The 26,236-nt window shown below is 38.5% G+C and overlaps 1 protein-coding gene across 2 annotated transcripts in view; it reads right to left on the bottom strand.

The window, feature by feature from the left end:
- KIF16B (kinesin family member 16B) overlaps positions 1–26,236 on the bottom strand; it is a 140,402-nt gene that overhangs the window by 19,459 nt on the left and 94,707 nt on the right. For both annotated transcript variants that reach the window (XM_058021110.1, XM_058021111.1), the window contains one exon: positions 23,210–23,299. In XM_058021110.1, coding sequence (XP_057877093.1) covers positions 23,210–23,299 — 90 coding nt within the window. The remainder of the gene's footprint in view (positions 1–23,209; positions 23,300–26,236) is intronic.

Here is a 26,236-nt window from a genome sequence, read left to right as displayed (position 1 = left end):
ACTCTCAAATTAATACTGTGCACATATGTCTGAAACCAAACCAAAGTCTATTACTAGAGTCATTAATTTAATGTGCAAGACAAGGGTCTCAGCCAGTAAACTTTGCTCTGCAATGTTCAAAGTCATAACATGTACCTATATGAAAATCATGAGTTTATTGCTGGTCAAGAAATGGGGATCTGCATACTTTGTATAAAATAAAAGCCACCAGAATGTCAGTGTGCTGAACTTAACATACATATATAAAGTGAATATGTTTGTAATATGCCTGTGTGTATAGAATATACCTATTTATACATGTATGTCACTTGGAAGGATTTTAACACACCTGCAGAGGTGTGTTATAAAGCACTAATCAGTTACTGCAGATGGCATCTCTATGGGGCCAGTGACAAACCTCAGGCCTGCTAGAACATTTCTGTGCCCCACACTTTCCCAGTGGTCCCCTGGCTCCTCTTTTAGCCAAATGATTAGCAGATTAGGGTATCTCACAAATAAAGTACAAAGACCATTTCCATCACACAACAAATGCCCATCCAGCTACATGACAGAAAATGCTCCAGCCACAAATTTCATCATCACTTCAAAAACTCACTTATTTCAATGGGTTCTACTCCTCTACATGCCCACAGTCTAATGCCCACCAAAATGAGAAAGAGACATTCAAAACTGCAGGTTTGAGTTTCAGGCTATCCACTTAATGCAAACATGACAGCACTAGTTCCCACCTACTTCGCAGCTTGAAAATTATCTTTGCAACATAAGAAACTGACACATCCTTGCAGCGAGGTGAATTGTGCAGTTCTCTATATGACTGAAAATTCAGTGTAATAGGAAGCCAGTCCACTGTCCTATATTTATATAAAATACACTATTAGCATATTTACCAGAGACAGTGTGCTTATTATAAATTAATAAATAAATAAATACACATACCCCCCCCCACTGATCTTCAACACTCTGACTTATTATTTTAACGCAAGGAAAATAAATTGGTGCAAAAGCCCCACAGATATACAGAGTGACAATAAAACATTCTTATCCCATCATAATTTTGGTTCCTAAAGAGATGAACTAGAAGCAGCTCAGCAACACAAATACACTGAAGTAATGATAAATGTTGCAATAACTCCCTATAAAAATCCTCTGTCCTAATGTACTATTTGATATACAGACTCTGAACATAATTGTGTGAGATTCAGCAAAGCAAGGTTCAACAGAATTTTGAGGTTTATTTACAATACCTTATTCATTTAAGCCAAAGTGCAGTAGCAAATATTTCAATAAATATTTCAGATTTTGCTATTAGTGGTGCTACAGCATCTTTATGAAACTGTACAGTAACTTCAGTGGAAATAATCACTGTTACAGGTTAATGCACACAGTACAGTATGGGACTGAGCACTGAAATATGTAAGAGATCTTGCAGGTATGGATTCTGCATCAAGATGTTTGCCTGGGCTCAAACACTCTAAGGGAATTTCGCACTATCCAGATTCAGGAGTATCAATTATTCTTTCAGAATTAAATGTTTGAGTACCCTCTGGCCCAGGTGAATTCTTCAAGGGTCTCACCTTGACAACGAGATGAACATTTTGTGACAATGCAAGGAGCAACAGTGGAACTGGACAGGCAGTAAGGGAAATAATTTTCCTTCCATGGAATTTCTGACACACTCCTCCCTGCCCGCCCCACTTCCTGCAGTGGCAACAGAAGCATTTGGCAGACAGTCTTTTCTGGCAGGGATGTTTTGTCATTTTCTAGGGCTGCTGATGAGGTGATGTATTTTCTGTCAGGGGAAATTAAGAGGCATATTCCCCAGCCTGATAGGAAGAGAGGGCTTGAATGATTTCCTGAGAAGCTTCTGTATATAGCGTGCAAGATTTCTAATTTTTATTCTGACAGCAGAAGCATCTCCCTACTAAAATTAATCACTGCATCCCTGCAATCCACATTTCATTATATCCACAGGAGTGCACACACATGCATACTTGTACCATGGGCAAGGTTGGGACTGTGCTTAGACCCAAAAGGCAAAGCCAGATCATATATTTTAAAATAATACACAGAGACCTCAAGACTGCGTATCAGCACTCCTAATGTCTTTTACACATTAAACTTTTTACAGTTAATGATGTTTATCCTACCTGGCAACTGTTGCTAGGCAGTAGCAGTTGCAGAGAGAGGCAAACAGTAATTTGCAATTTACTCTCTAATTTATTCACAATAAATAAAGACCATGTTTTATTTCTAGGTCTAGCATTACTTAGGGACATGTTATTTGTTTGTCTCAGCAACATTATCTGTAAGAAACAATACTCACCTGCTAAAATGGAGTATTTGTGAGTTAGTACAATCAAAGTATGAGGTTCAGTCCTCAAGTAGAAGGTGCTTTGTACCCAGTACATGTTATTGTAGCAAACTTTAAAAAGCTGAATGGATTCGTCTTCTTCTCTCACATTCCAGTCAGGAGACTGGTTTTTGGCAGGCATTTAATGCTGATAAAAGCAGGTGGCAGAACAGCAAGTGACCCTTTGTTTGTCACCTATTCTATCTTACATTCAACTCTGACTTTAAGATTCTGGGAACAGCCCCTACCTAACAACACCTATTTGGAAGCAAACCTTTCTAAAGGGAGACCAGACTTCATAGCGTTCAACTCCTGAGCCCCAGGGAGAGATGTGAATTTGGAGATTGGCCTTTTGGAAACCAAGACAGTGAAAATGAAGGCTCCAATACCATGAAATGCTCTGCCTGGGATGGGGTGCACTCTCATTTCAGAGCCTTTATGAAAAAATAGTGATCAGCATTTGAAGAGTGTCCTTTAATTTCTATTGCAATCTGGAGACTCTTCACTGACAGTTTGTCTGCTTGAGGACCTGCTGGATTTAATTCAGTTCAGGGGTTTTATGGCGCAGCAGAACAGAACATGGTAATGAAAACTATTGTACAATACTTTGCAGATGATATTTCAACTCATAGTGGACCAAAGCAAAATACCACATAATACAGCCATGTAGGCTTGTCACTTCTGAAACATGAAATTGTTCCAAGTGTTATGCCCCCTAAACATTAAAAAAATTCCATTTTCTGACATCAAGCAAAAATCTACAGGATTGAAACATCTCATTATTTTTGGCTGGTACATTCTATGTTTTAGTGCCTACAATAAGGTAAAATACTTTTTTAAGAAGAAAAAAAGGGCAAACATTGATGGGGTCTGAATCATCTTTAGCCTTTCATCTCAAATTCTCTTTTTACTTCAATGTTTTGATACATTTAAATGGGGGGAAAGGGGGAAAAAGAAAATTAAGGAAATGCTAACTATTTAAAAACTCAGTCATCTTTAGTTCTCATGTTACTTTTACAACTCTGAATTTCCTCATTTTTCAAAGAGTAGGGCTGACTTTTGATCCTTTGTACCATAAATCTCTGTCACAGATGAGAAAAATCAAAGAGAAGAACATGGCACAGTTTTGCAGCCACTGTGGCTGCACCTGACTTGATTTTGCAGGAAGCAATGAAAGAAAAAACTCCTACTTTTAGTTTTTGAAGTTTAAACAAAGTCACTTAAGTCTCAATATCTCAATATGCACTAAGACTCCCAGAGTCTAAAGAAATTACACAGAAGCTGTATTTTTAACTAGGAACTTGCATGAAGTATTTAAGGATTTGTCAAGGTGAAAAAAAAAAAGCCCAAAACCAAACCACCACAAGCCCAATTTCTCTATTTTTTATATTTTTTCTGAGATAAATTACCTTTTCTACACAATTTCATAAGAAAGCAGTAGGCAAAGGTAAAAAGTTAACACTTACTGGACAGATTAAAGGCTGCTTTATAAATTCTGAAAACATTCAAATGGAGATCAAAGAGAAATTATTTGCTGTACTATCCACTAAAAATGAAAATAATAAAATAAGATATAAAAACACCTAAGTCATATTTTCAGCTGATATAGCCCAAACTTTAAAGTTGAGTGAAGAAACATCTAAACTTATTCCTTTAAAAAAAATAGTAACACAGTCCTCCACTGGGTAAACCCTTCATGTATGCTGCAGGTAAGTCATGCCCTCACAGGAGAGGAGGATCAAGGAAATTATTTTCCATTAACAATTAATTAGGGAGAGGGAATATCCAGGGAATTATTTTCTGGACATCCAGCTTGTCACCTACCTTTCCTCTTCCATTTCTAATACTTTCTCTTTACTTTTTCCATCTCTCCCAGCACGTTCTTCCCCCACCTCCCAGCTTGTCTCTGTTCCAACACTATGCTTCCCTCCATTCCTGCATGACCCACCTATTTTTTTTTGCTTACTCCACTGGACATTATTTTCCATTAGCAATTAATCAGGGAGAGGGAATATCCAGGGATATTTTTCAGAAGGGAAATATTTGCCAACCAATTTATTTAAGATTTTTCAGAGGAGACTTACTCAAGGAAAGAGGGAGATGCTTATTCCCTTGTGTGTGTTTGAGTGAGATCCAGGCTCTGGTGCCTGTAGCAGCAAGGAGAGAAAACAAGAGGGAGCTGGGAGCTGGGACACAGCAGGGATGGGCCTGAAGCAGCTCCTCCTCTCTCAGAAACACTTCCAAGACCTTGGGAACAGAGTTTGCTCCCCTCAAAGACAGTGGAGGATTGACTCTTGGCTGGTACTGAGGGCCCTCTGCAGAGACCCTTTGTGTAGGAGGAAGGTTGCTTTTCCTTTACCTATTTCCTGGTCATATGAGTTTTCCTCCACTATTAGTTTGGTATTTGAGGAAGAAGTGAGGGCAAAACTCAACACAGTTTCAGGTGCACAGAGCCTGCAAGTGGGCACTTCAGCTTTTTCAGGTGATTTATAGCCCATCTCCTGAAGGAACAGAAACTAATGAGTAAAACAAAGTCCCTTTAATCTGCCTTTGCCTGCAAATTCTTTCCTATAATCCTTGTCTTTGTTCCCTCTTGGTAGGCTGCTCACCAAATTTACATTTCAGAGTCTTCCCAAATATTCCTTTCAGTCTGTTAGTGACACAACATATAATCACCCTACCTGAGCCTACTACTAATAAACAAACAAAAGGATTGCCAGGTTTTTTGTGTGCCTTCGAAAAATCTAATTGATTAAATATTGAGAGTGTTCAAATATTTAACTACTCAGTGAGCACACAGAAAACCTAGAAATTTACTTTTCCTTCAGGAACTGTCATCTATTCGAAGTGGCTAGGATGGCAAAGTGCTACAGGTGTATTTTCATAGCTTAAATTATATTTATGGAGTAAAGAGCAAGAAGTAGGAGGTGACAAAATCACATTAACCACCATATAAGCATTAAAAAGTAGAGGGAATTACCAGATCTGCCCTGAGTAGACCCAGTAAGATCAGTTTAAAAAGAAAGATGAAAGGAAGATGAACATGAAACTCAACTACTTATAACCTTGCATCAGTTCTAAAATTCAGGTTTGTTATGTGGCAAAATCAAAGAAGACAAAACACCAACCGTGTGGCAGGCACTGAGGACCAAAGGAAGTGAGATGTTTTGATATTAAAGCATTGTAGCTGTCATCACTTGTGCTAAATGTTGCTACTAATTTCTATCACCTTATCTCATAAATTACAGACCTGATAGATCACAACAGTACAGAAAATAACTATGAATCAGTTGAGGACCAGACTTATTTTAGCTATAGATGAAGAAAAATTAACCCATCTAGTTCAATCCCATCTTAAAAAAAGGGGGAAAGTGTTCAGTGTGCTGGGATTCTCACTGGGACAGGTCACAGAACACATCTATCCCCCAAGCCCCTCAAGGGCGGTCTGAAAACACACAGACCAGAAAAAATATCCTGCAAATACTGACACTCAGCAAACACCTCGCATCCTTTGGTCTTGTCTTTGCTTCAGCATCATCCTTTAAAAACAGGAACAGAAAAAGTCATATTTCCCTCAATGGCAAGGGTATTGCAGAGCTGCATTTGAAATTCTTCCCGAGATACCTGAAAGATTGAAGAGGCTGGAAGAGGTCACCAAGATAAACCTCAGATAACCATTTCAAATGCAAGGCCGAGCAAAAGCCACGGATGGATTTCAAAATCTGACCCTTGCTGGAAAAAGAAACTTTCCACTCTCTAAGACTGCATTAATTTTCTAAACTGAATATTTAGGACTTCCACCCTCCTCCTGGGAGTCAGGTACCAGTTGGGGGGCAGAAGGAAGAATTTTCCACACACAAACTTTACAGACACAGTATGAGTTATTTCACTGTTTGTAACTTACAATTCAACTTTGCTCACACCTTTTTTCAGCATCTAACTCTCTGTAAAAGAGCCACTGATAGAAAGAATTACTGATTAAAAGAATGTCTTTCTAAAAGAGATGCCTTATTAATGGGAACTGTTACTTTTGAGAAGGAAGAAAAGCAGATTTTCAAGGAATGCTTGTTATTTTGGGAATGTTGTTTTGAAGGGTGTGTTTAATGTACAGCAGAGGTTCCCCTCTCTTTGTTGGGCAGCAGAGGTAATCATCACTATGGAATAAACATCAGGCATATTTACCAAGATGAATATTTAGATTCAGTAAGAGCACTGAGGGCTGCTGGGGTTGTGCCACAGCCCCGTGTTAAACCTATTAAATCTTTATAACAACTGGCATTAGCAGAAGCATTTCATTAACAGGCTAATGACTACACTGGTACTCTCTGGCACTCTGGTTTTAATCGCTGAAAGGTAGTTCTTATCCCAATTCCCAAATTTGGGGATATGTCTATGTTTGAATGTAAGTGCTGGTGATCACAGCAATATCAAACGAAGTCAGACAGCACCATAATCTTACAGGGGGAAAACAGAATAATAATGAGGATTTACATCAGTACTTCTCAAAACAGTTTCAATTAAAAATATGCAACAGTGATACCATCAAACAAGAAATTGGTTCTGCATGACTGAAACAAAGACCTACTGCTCTGACTGTATTTATACTCAGTTATTGAGCAGAGGCCTTTGACTTTCTGAGGAGGCAGGCAGCCAAAAAGTTGCATTAAAACATAGCTTGAAATCCAGCCAGTTTCTAAAATTCTCCTGAAAGAGAATGAACTCTATGTTTTGCAGAATTAGATTAATTTAACAATGGTCTTTTCACTCATACTCAGTAAATGTAGCCCTTTTTTTCTACTGGAAAATCATTTTCTGAGTTGCCAGGTCTAGTAAAGTACTGCTTTTCATGTAATAAATAAAGAAAATACCAAAAAAAAAAAAATTAAACAGAAATCACCCCATCACACTTCTTGACAACACTTTGCCTCCTTCTCCCTCCTGAGACTTGAGGGATTTTTCCATCTGACTCTCAGTTTACTTTCCATTGTGCAGGTTACTCTTGGCTCTAAAAAAGCCACATGTACGGAATCCATTTTTATCATTACAAGGTGTAATTCAGGAATTAATATCCAGGTTCCTAGCACAGCCAGAGTCCAACAGAAACTTAAGGCAGAAAGCATAGACTCTATTTGTGATCATCATTCTGACAATTCCTACCCAAAGTGGGGCTTGATCTGAGACATAATTAATGTGAATTACATCCTATCTTTACAGTTTAGCTGTTAAAATACAAATAAAATTATTACCAACCCTAAAAATGTATTTGACTAAGGTAATGCACACAAATTGCATATGTGTCAAAGCAAAATAACAGCATTCATTAATAATGTTATTATTATTATTATTCACTTTTAACACTGGCAAGTTTGCAAAGATTAAAAAGAAATTTGGTTGCTTTTTTCTAAAGCTTCCCACAGTTCTGAAATGTTTTATTGTGAAATATTTCAGTTTTGAAACTGCCAGAAAAAAACAGTATTTCCACAGCAGCTAATATACCTATTATTGTTTTAAGATAAAAGCCACCAAAAATGTAAGCTTGCACATTGTACTGAGGGCCCTCTGCAGACACCCTTTTTTGTAGGAGGAAGGTTGCTTTTCCTGTACTTATTTCCTGGTCATCTGAGTTTTCCTCAGTTTAGGAGGTTAATTACTCTTGTTTGTTATAACAAATGGTGATTTTTGTTGCTGCTGTTCAGCCTTTTCCAGGAAGTTCACTCCATTAGAAGAGGGATATGGGTACACTTCAGATCCTTGGATATGCTGCCTCTTGAGAAGATCAAATCCCTCTCCCCTTCTGGCAGATTGTAGGGAGGGGTGCAAATGGCCCAGTGAAGTAACGAAAAGAATTAGACAGGTCATGCAGGAATGGAGGGGAGCATAGTGTTGGAACAGAAACAAGCTGGGAAGTGGGAGAAGAACATGTTGGGAGAGATGGAAAAAGTAAAGAGAAAATATTAGAAATGGAAAAGTAGGTGACAAACTGAATAGCATAGCCCTGCCCACACGACCATATTTGGTATTTGGCCATGCCCACATTTCCTAAATTTAAATTTGGCCACACCCACATTTCCTCATTTGGGCATAGCCCCACCCGCACAACCAGATTTGGAACTCAGCCACACCCATGCTGCCTTATTTGGAATTTGGCCACACCCACATGGCCATATTTGGAATTTAGCCACACCCATATTTCCTTATTTGGGCATAGCCCCACCCACATGACCATATTTGGCATTTAGTCCCACCCAAATGAGCCTCATTGGTATTTGGTCACACCCACATGACCATATTTGGAATTCAGCCATGCCCACATTTCCTTATTGGGAATTTGGCCACACCCACATGACCACATTTGGGCATAGCCCCACCCATGTTTCCTTATTTGGGCATAGCCCCACCCACATGACCATGTTTGTAATTTAGCCACACCCACATGATTGTATTTGAGCATAGCCCCACCCACATAACCATATTTGGGCACAGCCCCACCCACATGACCCTGTTTCGAATTTAGCCACTCCCATATGACCATATTTGGAATTTAGCCATGCCCACATTTCCTCATTTGGAAAAAATCCCAGCACGGCAGGGCAGACCATGAGCCAAGACAAAGGTATGTGCCAACCTAGAGATTAAATGGACAATACCTACTCTCTATGCTCTTAGGTCATGATTTTGCCAACTAAACACTAATCTTTCTTCATGCAGTCTCAGGTCTTGGTTAGTTCTTTAAAGAAACAGTAAAATTGGCTGGTTTTTGAGGTTGTTTCTTCAAAGTTCAACACATTAATCAATCTTTATAAAGGTGTGACTCAAATCCCACTTCTCAAAAGTGCTATAAAGTTATTTTCTGGAGATCTCTGTAGGGTTTATTTTTCTTTCAAAAGCTATTTGGGATTTGATTTATTATCTTCCTGCTGGGATTTCTAGCAAGGTCAAGGCTGTACCTGCAATAACATAAGGTGGGCCATGCATCACTCCCTGCCTTCACCTGGCTGCACTCAACCTTGCTCCAGCTCTGCTAAAGCTCCAGTGTCTCTTGGGCCACTTTGCCTCCACACTGAGAAATCACAATACCATCAGATTTATGCAACAGAAACAGGCTCAGAGAAGGGGATTCACCACAGCACTTCTCACAGCTCTCCTTAAGAAGATTTGCTTGTTGTACATGAACTCATCTCAGTGACATCTGGCAGCATTTATGACACATCCCCATCTCATATGGCTGACTGATGCCATAAATTTCAGCCACCCTTGCCTTTGAGAAATGTTAATAATGAAAACTCATCAACAAGCAGTAATGATTTGTACTGCTGACTAGATGGATGCCTTTCTGACTACTCAAAATTAATGGCAGATCTCAGGGTCTTAAAGAACAGCTGTCCCAGAGAAATACACCTGCAAACAAACATGCAGTATGCCTTCAAGTGTGATTTGTTAGCAGACATAAAGTGCTAACCCTCACAACACACTGGACTGATTACAAGGAGAAGTTAGATAACCTTCTGCATCATTTAAAGGGATAAAACCAGAGAAAAGGCAGTGCAGGCACACAAATGGGAAGTTTAAAAGGAATGACTCAGTCCTCCCAACAGCAAGAGTGAGTGATAGTCAGACATTATACACTCATTTTCACTTGTGTATAGTCATACAGACACTTTAGAACAAGCTGCTTTATCACAGACTTAAAAACTTGCTGTAAGCCTCATACAAATTTTTCTTCCACTGTTGCTGTTGCCATTAAGATGATAGGCAACCAAATAAATGTAATAAACTTAACAGATCTATTTTCAGGAGCTTGCTTGGCAAAGGATTTTGAATGTGCAGGGCAGAAAAGCAACTGTGGGTACAAAGTAAAAGACCACTGTTACTATCAGTTTCATGAGGAATATCAGATTTAGTACTGCTCTTGAGAGTCAGGATGGTGGCTGAGAATAGATATTTGTTTCCAAGTACAATAAAATTTCTTGATCAAGCACTTAAAGCTAAAGGCTTCACAAGCAAGACCCACATAGACATGGAAATCACAAAGACACACTCATGAAAAAGTCAACATGATACTGAATCAACATTATTTCTTAGGGCAGGGGAGAAAAGAGGGATGTGTTCCACAATTGCAAGAATTTGGGCATAGATAATCATGTCAGTAATTTCATAATTCCCATCTGTCAGATGCTTTCTAGAACAATGTTTTTTCCCAACAAACACTGCTTCACTGAATCTAAGAGCCATGCTGCTCCACCTACAAAAGTTTTAGTAACCCAGGAAAACAGGGTTAAGTTAAAAAACCACATTATTTTTTCATTGTTTTTTACAGCAACTTTACAATGAGTTACAGTACATATGAGCCTCAGGTACAATCAGAATGGAAATTATGCTACTCTATTTAAATAAAACCCTGCAATACATTAATTTGCAACTACTTTACATTACCGGTAGTATCAAAAAACTGAACTTAAAAGTAAAGGTCTCCTTATTTATTCCCTGATTTAAAAATAAAATTGGAGTTAGAATTGAATGCAAAAATTAAATAATTTAAGGATTTAAAATACTGCTAAAGCTTTGTTTCATTTTTTTTCCATAGAGGATATAAGAAGACCAGGACATGCAGTGCTCAGAAATGGTTTTAAATTTATTTTTAATTTCCTGAAAAATACAGAGTATAAAAAAAAGTTTCAGAGTACCTGCACTGCTGACAGCAGTGCACAACACAAATATCAAAGCATCATTAATACCCAGTAATACCTACAGTTAGGAATGACAGAAAATAATAAATTCAATAGAGAAGAAATTAGCCAAACAAAACCATACCTTTATATTATAATAGGTAAATATTATTCTTTATATTTTTCTCATTTTATTTTTCACAGGATTTTAACCAAATATAGATAACCATGAATTAATCAAATGTTTTAACAGTATGTCCCAAAGTTTGGCACCTGTGAGAAGAGTGCTTTTTCATCTCACTCTCACTCACATCACTAACATTCTCACACTGAATTTTGGTTTTCAGACATGGCCAGACAGCTTACCCTCCAACACTATTATTCCTGGCTTTGGTTCTGAAATATGTCCTACAGTAAACTGGACAACATCCTCTGCTTTCAGTCTTCTCTTGACATCTTCAATTCTATACCTGCAGCTCAATATTTTTCCTGAAAGCCACTTCTTCTTTGTGTTTATTTTCATATTAAACCACAAGAGATTGCATTTTATTGATTTTTGTCATGCAGACATGTCTAATATATTTTTTTGACTTGGGCTTTCTTGCTTTAGGCTCTCTAGAGGGATTGACAATTCTCTTCTGTAAGATGGAGCTTTCTGTACATTGTGTTGCAGAGACAGTAAAAGACCCTTCTACTTTTTTTTAATATATTTATATTACACCAGTGAAGAGAGCTTTACAGGAAGATCTCTCTTTGAATACAAAACAAGGCATTTAGAAATATATTTATTAACTGTACCAGGTGCACAGGCCAGAGAAATTTATTTTCTTCCTTTCTTCTAAAGCCAAGTCATTTTTATCTGAGAAACACAGTATTATTTTTACCATACTGATTCTGAAAGGTCATATGCATGAACATGATAAAGTAGCACTTTAAAAAAGACCTTTAAACAAAAAATGCCTCTTGTAGATTGCAAAAATTCTAACCTAAGGGTTGGTTTTAGAATCACAGGGTGGTTTGGGTTGGGAAGGACCCTAAAGCCTACCTCATTCCAATCTCCCTGCCATGGAAGGGATGCCTTCCATTAGACCAGGTTGCTCCAAGTCCTGCACAACCTGGTCTTGAACACTTCTGGGGATGATGCAACCACAGCTTCCCTGGGCAACCTGTGCCAGTGCCTCAACAACCTCACAGGGACCAATTTCATCCTAGGGTCCAACTTAACCCTCCTCTCTGTCAATTTAAAGCCATTCATAGGCTCTGAACATAATATAAGGCTCCTCTCCAGCTCTCTTGGAGCCCCTTTAGGTACTGGAAAGAGCCTGAGATCTCCCCAGAGGCTTCTCTCCCTCAGTCTGCCTTCGTGGGAGAGGCACTCCAGCACTCTGAGCACCTTTCCATCCTTCCTCTGGACTCTCTCCCACATGTCCACCTCCTGCCCACTGTGCTCCAGATGTCTGGGATGCAGTTGGCTTTCCAGGCTGCAAGAAAACATTCCCAGGTCACACTGGTGTCATTGGCAAACATGCCCCTCCTTGTTGGGGAGCACAAGACTCAGCACAGCACTTCTGCTCTTTTACTCCTCTAGTATAGCTAGAGAAACTGTAAGCCATAAATGTGTATTAAAATGTGTAAAAATTGTTATTAGATACAGAGGGGGAAATTTTTCAGCAGCTTTCCTTTATTGCAGATGACAATAGATAAAAGTCACCTGTATCTCAATTGCATTTAGATAATGAATCACTCATTTGATGAATACAACAATGCCTAAATAAACAGCTAATCTGCAACCTGTATTTCCTTGTTCATTTACCTGGTGGCACCCCTCCAAAGAGAGGGAAAATCTGAAATATCCTATTCAAAAGCTGCCTCATGAAGCACAAGAGAAGCATGGTATAATCCTCCAGATTAGAGAGTGAATAAAGTTTAGCAAACAGTTTCACATGTGCAGTTGTGTCAGTAATACCACCTAAATTTGTAAGAAAAAAACCACAACAGGCAGTACAGTGGGAGCTTGACAATTTTTGTTACTCTCTATGCTATTTGTTTAAAATTAACCAGGATATTTTCACAAAAACTAGAGTTTGAGCTGGGCCACTATATCAACTGATATGAAAGGATTCTACTTGAAAGATCAACTTAATCTAGCAGTGTATTCCTGACAAAGCCAACAAGAACAAGTTGTTCTTCACAAAGCCTTGGAAGGCAGTGAGAGTGTCACTAACAGCTAATGATTAATGCAGTACATATCCAAACCTCCCATCCTCCCCTCTGCTTTTCACTAAGCAGCACAAAAACAGACACAAGGTTGCAGCCCAAGGCATTCCCAAGTCAACCAATACTCAGGAACAGGTAAGAAGTGGCTCAGTTCTCAATCAGCACCTAAACCTCCAGCTACATGGTCTAGGAATTCTTCTCAGAGGCACTTCTCTCTCACAGATAGCTGTTATCCATACAAAACTGTTTTACTGATAACACAACAAGTATATTTTAATATTTACAGAAATTCAGCAGGTAATTGAGCAGTGCCTTGAAAATCAGATTATCAAATAATCAATGGAATTATTCTGTCAAATAGTTTAAAAATTATGAGATGATGGACTCACACCTCTCTAAATATTTTTTTTCCAATTTCTATGTTACTCATGTACAAGACTTTTGCACAGCCCAAGCAATGAAATCTGACATTTGATTAAACTTGTTTCATTGTGAATCTATCAGAAGACCAATAAAGCTCAGAGAAATGTTTGGAAGCTCACAAGTTTCACCTGCTGCCAGGGAAAGACCAAAAAGACCAGGTCTCATCAACAACCCCAGGAGGAAAGAAAGGAAAGGAGAAGGGATAGAGAGAAGCTGTATCTCTGCAGAATCATATCTGCCAAGCCAAGAAAATTTTGCTGTATTAATCCAGCACCCAAAGCAACAGCAAACACAAATTAATCCCCAAACTGTTTTTTTACAAGGCTCTTACACATTCAGATTCAGTGCTTTGACATGAAATTGTCACAACAATTTCACAGACTAAAATTCACACAATGATTTCATTTTCCAACTAGAAATAGATGAAGAATTGTGTATTTTGCTGGAGGGTTTCCTGTTGTCTCTGATGCTCCAGTTCTGGTTAGCAACTATGAATTCAGTGGGACCATTTGGAATAAATACATTTCCCTGTAATCAAGCTTTCACTGAACTACATGATATGGTTAGCAGTGATGTTTTTCACACTTTATTTATTGGAATGAATTCTCCTGTTCATTTGTAGATAGATGTACTGAGAAATATGCTAAAAATTTATTTTAAAAATTTCAGCAGTCTCATGCTGCAGAAAGAAGGCCAGGTAAAGCTTCTAAGGATCTACCACTTAAATCTCACCTGTAAGTAGTGGCAAACTCAGGCTGATATGGAAGCACAACAAATATAAACTAGCAGGCTTGCAGACTGCTCTGAACATAATATAATTAGGAACAGGAGCTGGAAACATGCATGTGACAAAATATGCTTCCTGTGTATGCACTTCCTGGCTGTTCTGGGGGACAAGAATATGAATGTTAAAATTAACTACATCATAATTACTGTAATTTGAACTGAAAGAAGCCAAAGGCTATAATCACATGCTCATATAATAGTATTAAAGGGTTTACACACAAATATATGTTCTAAAAATTACTAATTTTTTTCAATATTTATGGGAAGATATATTACTAAGCCTACTAAATTCCCATGCTAGAAAGTAAAAATTAAGGTCTGCCCTTAATTTAGATTCATATTTCAAAAACTGTTTTGTAAATGCTTTTCTACATTTAATTCTGCCAGAATATACATCATAGCATTTGCTATTTCCAAGCACATCAATGTTGCAAATCATTTTCATTTTCACCTGTGCCCTAATACACAATTTCCATTAAAAAAAAAAAAAAGCTTTTAGATTGTTTATACATTCTTGATGCTTGGTGCTTGTCCTGTGGTTCTCATATCAAATCTCTCAGTCCTATTATATTTTACCATTGTTTAAAACCAAAACTACAGTACATCAGTCTTGACTATTTGGGAAAAAAAAACAAATTTTCTGCTTCATATCCAGACTCTTAGAAACATCCTTCCAGTTCAGCCAAAACACATCAATAAGCTTATTTCTTCACTGGATCAAATTTTCAAAGAAATAGACAAAACTTAAAATATTGTTAGAGACTCTGTTTACAAAGGGTCATAAGGCTCTATAAAAGAACCTGAACTGAGAATCCATATCAAAAAAACCCCTGAACTTACTAAAATATGAGATAGCATTTGTAGCAAGATATGTACAACCATGTTCAGTATTATATGCTACACCCTGCTCTCTCTGGTGCACATAAGCCCTGATTTTAAATTGCTTCTTAGTCTCTAGAGTTTCTAAACATCAATGTCAACAATGAATGAATTTGTGAATAGACTGGGACTTCAGTCACTGCAGGATCAAGCCTTTGGCATAAGTTCAGCAGGTTTCAGAACAAAATAATTTTCAACCTTGTCTTAGGAAAGTTCTGTTATTTACAACTATACCACTCTCTATTTAAAACTGAACACTAGAAGAATCCAAAAATCCAGAATTTTGCATTCAATGTGAACATAATACTTACACCTTACATACTAACTAAATATATAGTTACTAATGCCAGCAAACTAGAAAATCCAATGGTAAAATCAGCAGTTTCAGTCCAACCAGCTCTGATGAAATAAACTTCTGTCTTCTGCTGCCAAATGAGCTCCTCAGCTCCAGGAGCTCACCAGTTACATGGCAACAGGCTTGCCAGCCCTGCAAGCCAAGTACCTCCATCACAGAATATGAACATAAATTTTGCATTCAATAAAACTCTTCAGCTGCAGAGTTATAAACCAGAATTGGAGCAGTCAGACAGCCAAGATTCCAGCCCAAACACTGCTCCAAGTGCTCTGCACAAGTCTGCTGCCTTACTGCTCCGCTGCTGGTTTAATTCCTGTTTGCATTCCTCATTGGAAGGGAGAATTTTGCATGTCTGATAAGACATTAAAAAATAATTTAATCACTACATAAGTACAGAGAAATTGTCTAATTATCCTTGAGACTATTGGCAGGATGGGGAAGAATAAAAATCCCTAAATTCACACCAAACACATTTTGAAAGTTAGTAACATATTGCATTTCTTGGTCAGTGATCAATTCCAGAATCCAAGGATGTTCTCCTAAAATTAATGACTTCACCTCAAATTCATCCCCTCTCCATTATCTGTGCCAGCCATTCCTGTTGAAGATTTCTCCCACTTACCACTTATCAAGAGCACCAGATGTATGGAGCTCTTAAAAATAAACAGAGATCCTTCCCTGGCAGTCACCCAAAAGAGGAGTACAGAGTCAAAAGGAAAGGACAGTGAGATCAGTCAGTGGTGGCTCCATAAACAGTTCATGACTCCTCATTAATCATTACACAGCTGAACTACACCTGAATAATAAGCAGTAGTAGAAAAGTGTCTAAAATGAAGTTAAGAAATGATTTAAAAACTGGTGTCTGCTCTATTTTAATAGCAAACATACACATTATGTGTTGGGTGGTTGTGAGTATGGAGGGATGAAACAGACATTGCTGTCACTGAGGTGCAAACATTTGTCTTTCTTCATTGAAATGCAAAATACTTTGGATGAAAAACAGACAGACTACTTTTTGAGTTTTGAAAAATCTGAAGTATTACCAAGTATTTTAAAAGGTTTTTAAATAAGCTTGCAACAAATGTTTTGATTTCAGTATATTTTCAAAAACATTCACTTAGTACTTCTGAAAAATCTGAGAATTATTTTCTGCTCTTTGAATTTCATGCAATTTCATGCAAAAACAGGTTATGACCCATAATTATTTTTAAACTCTTAACAGACCTTTTGTGCCCAGATCCCAAAAGACACAAATATATGCTTATACACAGACCTCCATAAATTAAATACAGATATTAAAGAAATTACTACATTCTGTTGAATAAGCTAGAAGTCAATAGCTGTGGCATTCCTACTGAACAGGACACATGCATGTCCTTATGTCCATAAATAAATTTATAAATGCAAGCATGCCTTGTAGCTTCTCCTTGGCAGCTCTCCAGGGATTTTCTAATATTTAAAGTCAAGAATCACTATTAGCAATAAAAATGCCTCTATGGAAGGTGATTTCTTTAACAACATGTAGAGATTTTTATGCACACAGAAACAGTTTTCAAGATGATTGACAGGGAACTCAATAAGCAGAGCCTACAGTGAAAGCCCCACAAAACCTGGATGCAAGTGGGACGTAAAGACTCCCATATGAAGGAGGAACTTCATAAACCCTGGATTTGAGTAGGAGAAAGACAAACAGGAACTGTCTCTCTGCTCTCATTTGAAAGAAAGTAGAGACAAAAAAAGTGTTAGGAGAGTGAGAAAGTGGTAGGAGAGTGAGATTTCCTCTGCAGCAAGATGTGGCTCAGGAAGGAAAGTTTTCTGCAGAAACCAACATTCTGGTACTATTCCAAAACCAGTAACTGGTAAGAAAAGATGAAGGCAGAGGCAAAAACAGGAGAATCTAACTATGGAAGTTCTCACTCCTCTATTGAGAATAAAGAGTCCATTTGCTCTCTTCTCTGACTAATAACAAAAAAAAAGTGCATTAATTAGAGAGACTACTGCAACTGAAAGTCAAATATGGCCTTAATTAAAAATCCCAAAGTAATAAAATGGTCATTAACAATCTAGCAGTGCAAGAAAGCTGGAGCTGGGCAAATGACAGTCATGTAGCCCCCCCTGAAAAAATAGACACTGTAAAATGCTTGGTAGTTATCTGCCACTGGCTCAGTCCCACTCTGCTGCAGCTTCTTCAGTCTTTCAAAATTTGCCTGTGACACATTTTAGTTAGATAAGCAGTTGTCAGCAACCCATTAATTACATTAGAAGAAATGTTCAGATATATCATATATATGACATCTTTTAAGACCAGAAGATATTAGGTAAGTTTCTGCTTTTGAAAAGAGATACGTTTTTTTTTAAAAACCTTCCTAATATATCAGTTTGCCAAGACATCCCTTTGGGAATTCAGTGGCAGAAACATGAAATGCAAGATCAGCAAATTATTAAAAAACTGATATAGTAACTCAGAGCTGAGCAACTAATGAGCTGTAAAGTTCACTTCTAAAAGCAGGACACTCATATATTAAACATGCCCACAGTATTTTCACTGTTCATTATAAATATTAATTTAGAGTGGGAAGGTGAACTGTGCAAAATAAAATTCAACTCTGATAGATTCTGATAAGATCCTTCTAAGGACCACATTTCTTTGAAATAATACATAGTGGCTAAAGACACAACTCTAACAAGTTTGGTATTAAAATGCATTTTAGCATCATCCTAAGTGAATCCTAAATTAGCTCAATGACAGATGAGCAGAAGCAGACAGATGAGTTTCAATTTACCAAACAAACTGAACTGCTACTCACATTGCAAAACTAATCCAAAATTACCATAAATTACAGCTATTTTAAATAAAGGTAAAAATATAGAAAACCATCAGTCATTCACATATGCAGCACTGTTAATGAAATTCCTTCAAAGAAAACAAATGCCAAAACTTTACTGCAGCACACATTATTTTGTGTTTCATCCATCACAACATGCTCTTCCCCTCTGATAAACAAGGACACAGTAGTTTGTAGAAATGCTGACAAGGAGAAGAAACCCACTGCATATTATCCAGGTCTCTTCTGCCCACACACCTGCCTTTCCCTTTGATGCTCCAAGTCTCAAAGCAGGAATGGACAGATGTGCCTGCACTAGAGGACATTGTTGGTTTCCAGAACAGGTACTTACATGCCAGTACCTATCTAGAAGCACTGGCTCACATGATCAAATGCTTCTCTTGCTTCTCCTAATCTTTAGCATGCTTGTTATTTAGCAAATATGAGAGTATTTGAACCTCTCTGATAAATTGGTGAAAGTTGTTGTGAAGTGACAGCTCAGTTAAGGCTGGAAAAAGATACTGGTAACCTTGTAAGACTTGGTGCTTGCAGTGACTTAACAAACTTCTTCACAAAGGAACAGATAGCTTAATACAAATATCATGTATTTCCCACAAGGAAATTAGACACTTGTGCTTTGGTATAACTAACCAATAATTCTGTTAATGCACTGGATGCAAATCTCACTGAGTTTACCTAAGACACAAACATATGGCAACACAGAAGTGTCAATAAGGAACAAACTGACACATTAAACTAGCAAATATACTGACCTAGCAGGCAAAACCACAGAGAGATGATAAAAGAAAATAAGCTGCAAAAGAAAATTGCCTCTATGAGATACTTATAAAGTACGCAGTGCAGAGAATTTAAAATACAGATAAAAACCACAGGAAAAATATTAACAATGAACAGTTAATGACAACAAAAACAACTTCAGCTGGGAAGACTCCAAGATGAAGCAAAGTATGTACCTGTGCTCTGGGCTGGGATCCTGTCATACACTCTTGGATGCTGGACTTCATTCTGACCTAATAATACTACTCATGCTGTCATGGTTCTTCAAAACAAACAAATAAGTAAGAATAAAAAAAAAACAACTACTCCCTCCTGAAGCACCAAAAAAAGCCTGAATTTGTACTGTCAGTCACAAATGCTTTATTCAAAAAGGTTAAATTAATATGTTGCAGCACATAGGACATTTTAATAGTGGCTTTAAGGACATCAGATTCCTCCTGAATCCAATTACTCCTTACAAGCTGATCTCCCTCTGATGCAACCATTAAAGAATTCAGTTGCTCCTCAATGTACTGTCAGGATCAATAACCAACTCTGAAGAAGATTACTCTAGCACATTTTCCTAAATGGGGAAAATCAGTCTGCACAGGAATTCAGGTGGTCCTTTTTCATTTGGATGACTGCCTGGGTCTTTTTTCTAGAGTTAGATGCAATTAGGATATTCCTGTTGACAGATATAGCTCTAACATCCAAGAGGAAACAGCAATTTATTCGAATAAAAAAATTGTACTGACGTTCACAAGCAATATTTTTGAAAGCATTTATGTACAGAGAACTTTTCAATTTCCCACTAAAAACTCAATTTTACCTTAGAAAAATTCTGTCATTTAAAAAAGATGACTTTTTTTTTTTTTCCCCTCTCTCTCCTTTTTCTTTTTTAAACTTTTTCTGAGATATTTGGTGCACAGTAGTTTCCATTTCTGGTTTTCATACTGTTTTGGAATGGGAACAATCTTGAGGCCCAGACTCAAGGTCTGTTCCATGCTCATTTCATTTTTAGATTAAAGCATATGTTAACGAAGACCAAGAAAGTATGTGCATGTCTCTCCTTCTTTAACATATTCACATTTTTAATATACTGCCCAAGCTTCTTTAGTTGTGCTAACTCTCAAATCAGGGTCACTTTCATTGCTTGAATGATTTATTTCTTCTAATATCCAAGGGAACATGTAGGAGGGAAGAAAAATGTTAATAATTAAAAGTTAGATGTGAAAACCAAAAACTGTGATTCCATAAATGCTCACTCCAATGAACTAAAGCCTCATCAGGCACAGCTCCTCATCCTCACCCTAAATGCCCAGAGTCTCTGGTGTAGTCAGATCAATTTTTCATTTTGCAGAAACTTGAAAGCCACTATTATAAAAGGGTATCTGTGAAGCAATGCTCTTCTTTCAAATGAGAAGTTGTCAGGACAACAGGATCTGACTCCAAGTACCTTGCAATGAACAAAACAGCAACCTCCAGGGAATGACGCCAGTCAGCAGCAAAGGGAATTTATGGCCAGGAGCAACACACAGAGTCAGTTTCATTGCAACATCCATCCTGTATCAAGCACCCTTTGATCTCTGAAGTGCTGAAGGGCTTGTCAGTCTTACGGGACACACACGTCTGGGAGGAGTCACAGAATCATAAAATCATTTGGGTTGGAAGAGACCTTTAAAGGCCACTGAGCCCAGCCCCCTGTCACAAGCAGGGACATCCTCAACTAGATCAGGCTGCTCAGAGTTCCAACTAACCTGTCCTCAAACATATCTGGTGATGAAGCATCCACTACTTCTCAAGGCATTGTGAAAATTGTGCCACTGTAAACATTTCCTTAACATTTTATTCTGAATCTGCCCTCTGCAGTTTAAAGCCATTAGTCCTTGTCCTACTGCCACAGCCCTGCTGCAAAATCTGTCCCCATCTTTCTAATAATCTGTTCCCATCCTTCTAATGATCCCCTTTCAAGAACTGAAAGGCTGCTGTAAGGTCTACCCAGAGCATTCTCCAAGCTGAACAACCCCAACCAAAGGAGAGGTGCTCCAGAAGATCAACTTATTATCTCTCCTCTGCATCCACTCCAAGAGGTCCATGTCCCTTCTGTGCTGAGGATTCCAGAGTTGGGTGGCTGGGTCAGAGCAGAGGTGGAGAATCACCTCACTAGAGCTGCAGGTTATATTTTTGATGCAGCCCAGGACACGACTGGCTTTCAGAGCTGTGAGTACACGTTGCTGGGTCACGCCCAGCCTCTCATCCACAGCACACTCAAACCCTTCTTGGCAGGGCTGCTGAATCCCCTCATTCCCCACCCTGTACTCATCCCAGGAACTGCCTGCAGGCAGGTGCACTTGGCTTTGTTGAACCTCATAAGATTCCCATGGGCCTATTCCTCAAATTCATCGAGGTCCCTCTGGATGGCATCCCATCCCTCGTGCTTGTGAGCCACACTCAGCTTGGTGTCATCTGCAAATTGCTGAGGGTGTGCTTGTTCCTACTGCGTCAGCCAATGGAGGTATTTAACAGCACTGGTCCCCATACAGAATCCTGAGGGATATCACTTTTCACTGATGTCTGTGTGGACCTTAAGCCATTGACCACCACCCACTGGATGGGACCATCCAAGCAATTCCTCATCCACCCGAACAGTTCACCCATCAAATCCATCTCCTTTCAGTTTAGAGAAAAGGATGTTGTGGGGACCACGTGTCCTGGGAAGATCCATAATTTTACTGCATTCCAGATCTACCTGCATCCAAGAAATTTTAGTGTCCTTAAGACTTTGCATCCAGAGGCCTTGTGCGTGTGTGAGGAGGTGCTATTGTGGCTGTTTTCAGAATTGGTCCTCCCAGGGTGTTCCTTTGCCACATGGTATTTGTTTTGCAGGCTGTTTGGTCCTTGCTCAGGGAAAGTTTTTCCCTCCCTTTTTGGGATCTCTCTTTGTTTTTCGCCTCATCTCAGAGAGAGTGCAGTTGGCAGGTTTGAGCTGCCTTGGGGCGAGTTCTGCAGGTGTCTGCCAGTCACTATAGACTCCAGCAAGCTGTTCTGAATCCATCAGCTGCCTGCTCCAGGAGAGAGGGCTATGGGAGCAGAACCCTTCTCCTCCTGGCAGCTTTGGCTTCACAACCATAGCCATCCACAAAGACTGCATTTTGCAACTAGAAACCATTCCAAAGTGAATTTGCAAACTCTGCTGGCAGCAAAAAAAGCCAGAGAGTTCCCAGAGCCATGCCATGCCAGCATCCACCAGTGCTTTTACCTCCCACAGCTGCAAGTGCAGAGCACAGCAACAGCAGCAGGGCCTGAAAACAGGAGGAAGCAGCAGACAGACCCCAGCAAGTCTTTATCTGCTGTTAGAACTCCTCTGCAAAGCTCCTGCCTTCCCAAGAGGGATGTGATGGCATCTTGTCCCTTTGTCCTACAAGCCTGAGGCTGTCCCTGCCTCATGCCATCTCAGGAAAGGCTATTTCTGGCTTATCTCTGTTCCAGTAGGGTCGTGAGTTTTTTGCAGTTTGGTACCTAGATATTATTGACCTTTTTTTTTTTTCCTGTTGGCATTCTGTTTGTTAGTAATGTGTTATTTTTCCACTTATATCTACTCTTATCTCATTCCTTAACGGTGGGAAGGGATTGGTTGGAATGAAGGGGAAAGTTACCCATTTCAGAGTGCCCATCTCTTTAAACTGTCTCAAACCAAGACATCATGTCAAAGGCTTTACAGATGAAAAAGAGATGACACCCATAGCTCCTCCAATGTGCACCAATAAAGCCACCCCATCGTAGAAGGTGACTAAATTGGTTAGGCAGGAACTGCACTGGTGAAATTGTGCTGGCTGTCTGAAATCACCTCCCTTTTTCAGTGAACATATCTCAAACCACTTATTTTCAAGTCTCTACCCTTTTGTGTAAAAGAAGTTTTGGTAAAACTTACCTCTGGGTACTTCACTTTTAAAGTTCTGTGCAGCTCTCGGAAGCGGCTGTACCGCCGAAACACTGTCCACGTCTCATCCAAAACTGTTATCTAGAGCAGGCAGTATAAACACAACAAACAGAAGTAAACCCACACAGTGTAAAATCCATGCAGTATACAAGGTTATAAGATTAAAATGGACAATTCTTAGCTGTCTTAAATCCAAAATTTTTATAAGTTTACTTAATTCTTCTTTCATTACAGTGACAGAACTGTATTTAATAAAGAGCACTGACTGCAAAGCAAAACACATGTGAGTGCATTTATTCCTTAATCCACAGTGGTTGGATAAGACTGTAAACACATTAGAACATTCCCAATCCCTTCTTGGGGCAGCTATTTGACTCTCAGTATTACTATCAGTGGGTATTCCATTAAGGAATAAATAACATCCAGAGTAAGTAAAGTGTAGCCTCTCAAAATATTCACAGAAATGTATATTCTTATAAACAGATATTGACAATTAACAAATACACATTTCTTGGACATACAGAGTTCATGATCATATAGAAAGGGATTCCAGTTTGTAGAGTAAAATATTACACCAGCTTTTAGTAGAAGATATTCCTTTAAGACATTCTTGGTCTGTGTTTTCAAAATGGTGATGAACATTCCATTTATAAAGGAAGTTTTCTTAAAATAAACATTATTACTCCTGAGGATATAGTGCACAACAACAGGAGCAATGAGGGGGGACAAACCAACCTTACCATCAGTTATTCTCAAAACTGAGATATTAAACACTATCTGAAATTAGGTGACATTAATTAAGGACATTTCTAAGTGGGCCATGAAAGTGTTGTGACTAGAGCATTTGACTTTACAGCCAAAAGTCAAAAGACTTTGTGCAGCTCTGGTGATCCAAGGTCTGATTTGGTCCTTGTCATCTTCTTTGTTTACTTTCCAATTTCTTGTCATGAGACTTGCAGGTAATAGCAAAATTTTATTGTTGTTATAGCTGGAATGATTGAAAAACAAATTTCAATGCTAAACAAAGTCTTAAGTGGCCCCCAAAGCACAGCAATACTGCTATTAGGACAGACAGAATCAATCTCCACTTGTATAAAGAGAATTAAAATGCACCTGGCATAGCAATGGCATTTCTAGAAAATGGCCTTTCACTCCTACAACTGATCCAACAAGTCTGGGTTGGGATGATTTTCCCCCATTTAAAAAAAGCTGCATGACAGACTATACACTCTGTAGGAATGGGAGAGGGACATATGCAGGTGCTTTGAACCAGTAAAGCAATTCTGAAAATCCCTTTGCTTTTTACATAGTTTGCTAATACAGTTAAAAGTATTTTCTTAAGAATAAAAACCATATGGTTAAGTACATCTGCAAGACAGATTTGGGAATAGTCTTATCTAGGCACTGCTGTGATCCTAGATTTGCCTCAGAATTGTGGGTTGTTTTGTTTCTCCCATTCAAAGGCAGCATTTCCTATGTAAAACTATAAATCTGAATGGAGATATCACAGTCCTGTCTCCTTATCTTCTCTTCCCATGATGACTGATAGAAAACAACCTAGGAAACATTTTCAATCCATTGCACTGTAAAGCACAGAACAGAACTTGTCCTCTTTCTGCTCCACAGCAACACAAGTAACACCATAACCACAGTAGAAAAAAGCAATATTCCACCTCATTCTGGAAGTAATGAGAAAAAAAACAGGAAATGCCTCATTTCTTTATTTAGGCTGGTTAAACTGTCTACAGTCATCATGAGAACTTGTATTTCTTCATATTAATCTTGTTGAAACTGTTCCTCACACTAGGAAAACAGCATCTGAAAAGCTAGAAGTTTTCTAAAAAATTCTTATAACCTTTTTCTATTTTATTATTGAGGGTATTAATCTGATAATGTTGACAGAATATTAGATTTCTTACTAATGTAGGCAGTTTATGGGGCATGCATCAGTTTCTTAAAGAACTATGTATCAATGAGAACTACCTCTGCTTTATTCCCACTCTGCAGCAGTTCACCAAACTCAGAAATAAATTTCGACTAGAAATGTGAACTTTTTGAGCAGATTCAACACAGCATCTGGCTGCACAGAAATGCAACTGGATCTGAAGGAAAGCACTGTTTTAGAGTGCATCTGCCTGGATCTTTTCTTATGGAGTACTTGTCAGACATCACTAAAAGGCTTTGAAACACAAGAAAACCAATTTTGAAAGAATATCAAACAGGATAAATAAAAGGAGAGAACTCAGAACAATGAGGAAAAGATCAATGAGAATGAGAAGGCTTAACTACAACTTTCAGTATTGTCAGAGGACCCCTGCAGGGCTGTGCTTGATTGCAGACTTTGTTTCCATCACCTGCTCCCAGGAAACCCTGCATGTCTTTCTGAGAGCTGGAGTTCCACCTTCCCTGCTGCCTTGCTGCTCCTTCTGCCAACCACAGGTACTGTCTGCAACCATGGGCACTGTCCATAACAAATGTCACTCGTTTTATTTGTATTTTATATTTTATTTATATTATATTTAAGAGCAAAAGCTCTTCCCACACTGTTATAGCACAGCCTTGTCTGAACATCCTGACACAACATGAAAGGAAGGAGGGGAATACATGAATAGTTCTCTGCCATACTAATTCAGCTCTAGCATAAATATTTTTAGACCTGATTAAGGTATTACTGTTTCATCATGTCTTTAAAGACAACACATAAAACTGTCGCTCAGATGGAAGCTTTTTTGGAAATTAATCAATTCTTACAGAATACTTAATAGCAGACTAGGACAAACAGCTCCATGACACATTCCTGCTGCAAAAGAAGGTGCTGTCTTAGCTCTAATAAATTATCAGTTTCTTCCTGTTTTGAATTCTTTCCAGTCAGCTCTTGTAGGACTCACTCAACATCTTTAATTAGGATCTGTATCCAGTGGAAGAACCTGATTAGACAGAACATCCTGCTGGCCTATTCCCATACATGTCTACACCAAGAAGATGTTTACCCTGCACTAAAACAAAACATTGTTGGTT

The sequence above is a fragment of the Melospiza georgiana genome, chromosome 3 (assembly GCF_028018845.1).
Source record: "Melospiza georgiana isolate bMelGeo1 chromosome 3, bMelGeo1.pri, whole genome shotgun sequence".
NCBI classification, from domain to species: Eukaryota; Metazoa; Chordata; class Aves; order Passeriformes; family Passerellidae; genus Melospiza; species Melospiza georgiana.
Note: the sequence above shows the minus strand (reverse complement) of the source record. Positions and strands in the feature narration are given on the sequence as shown.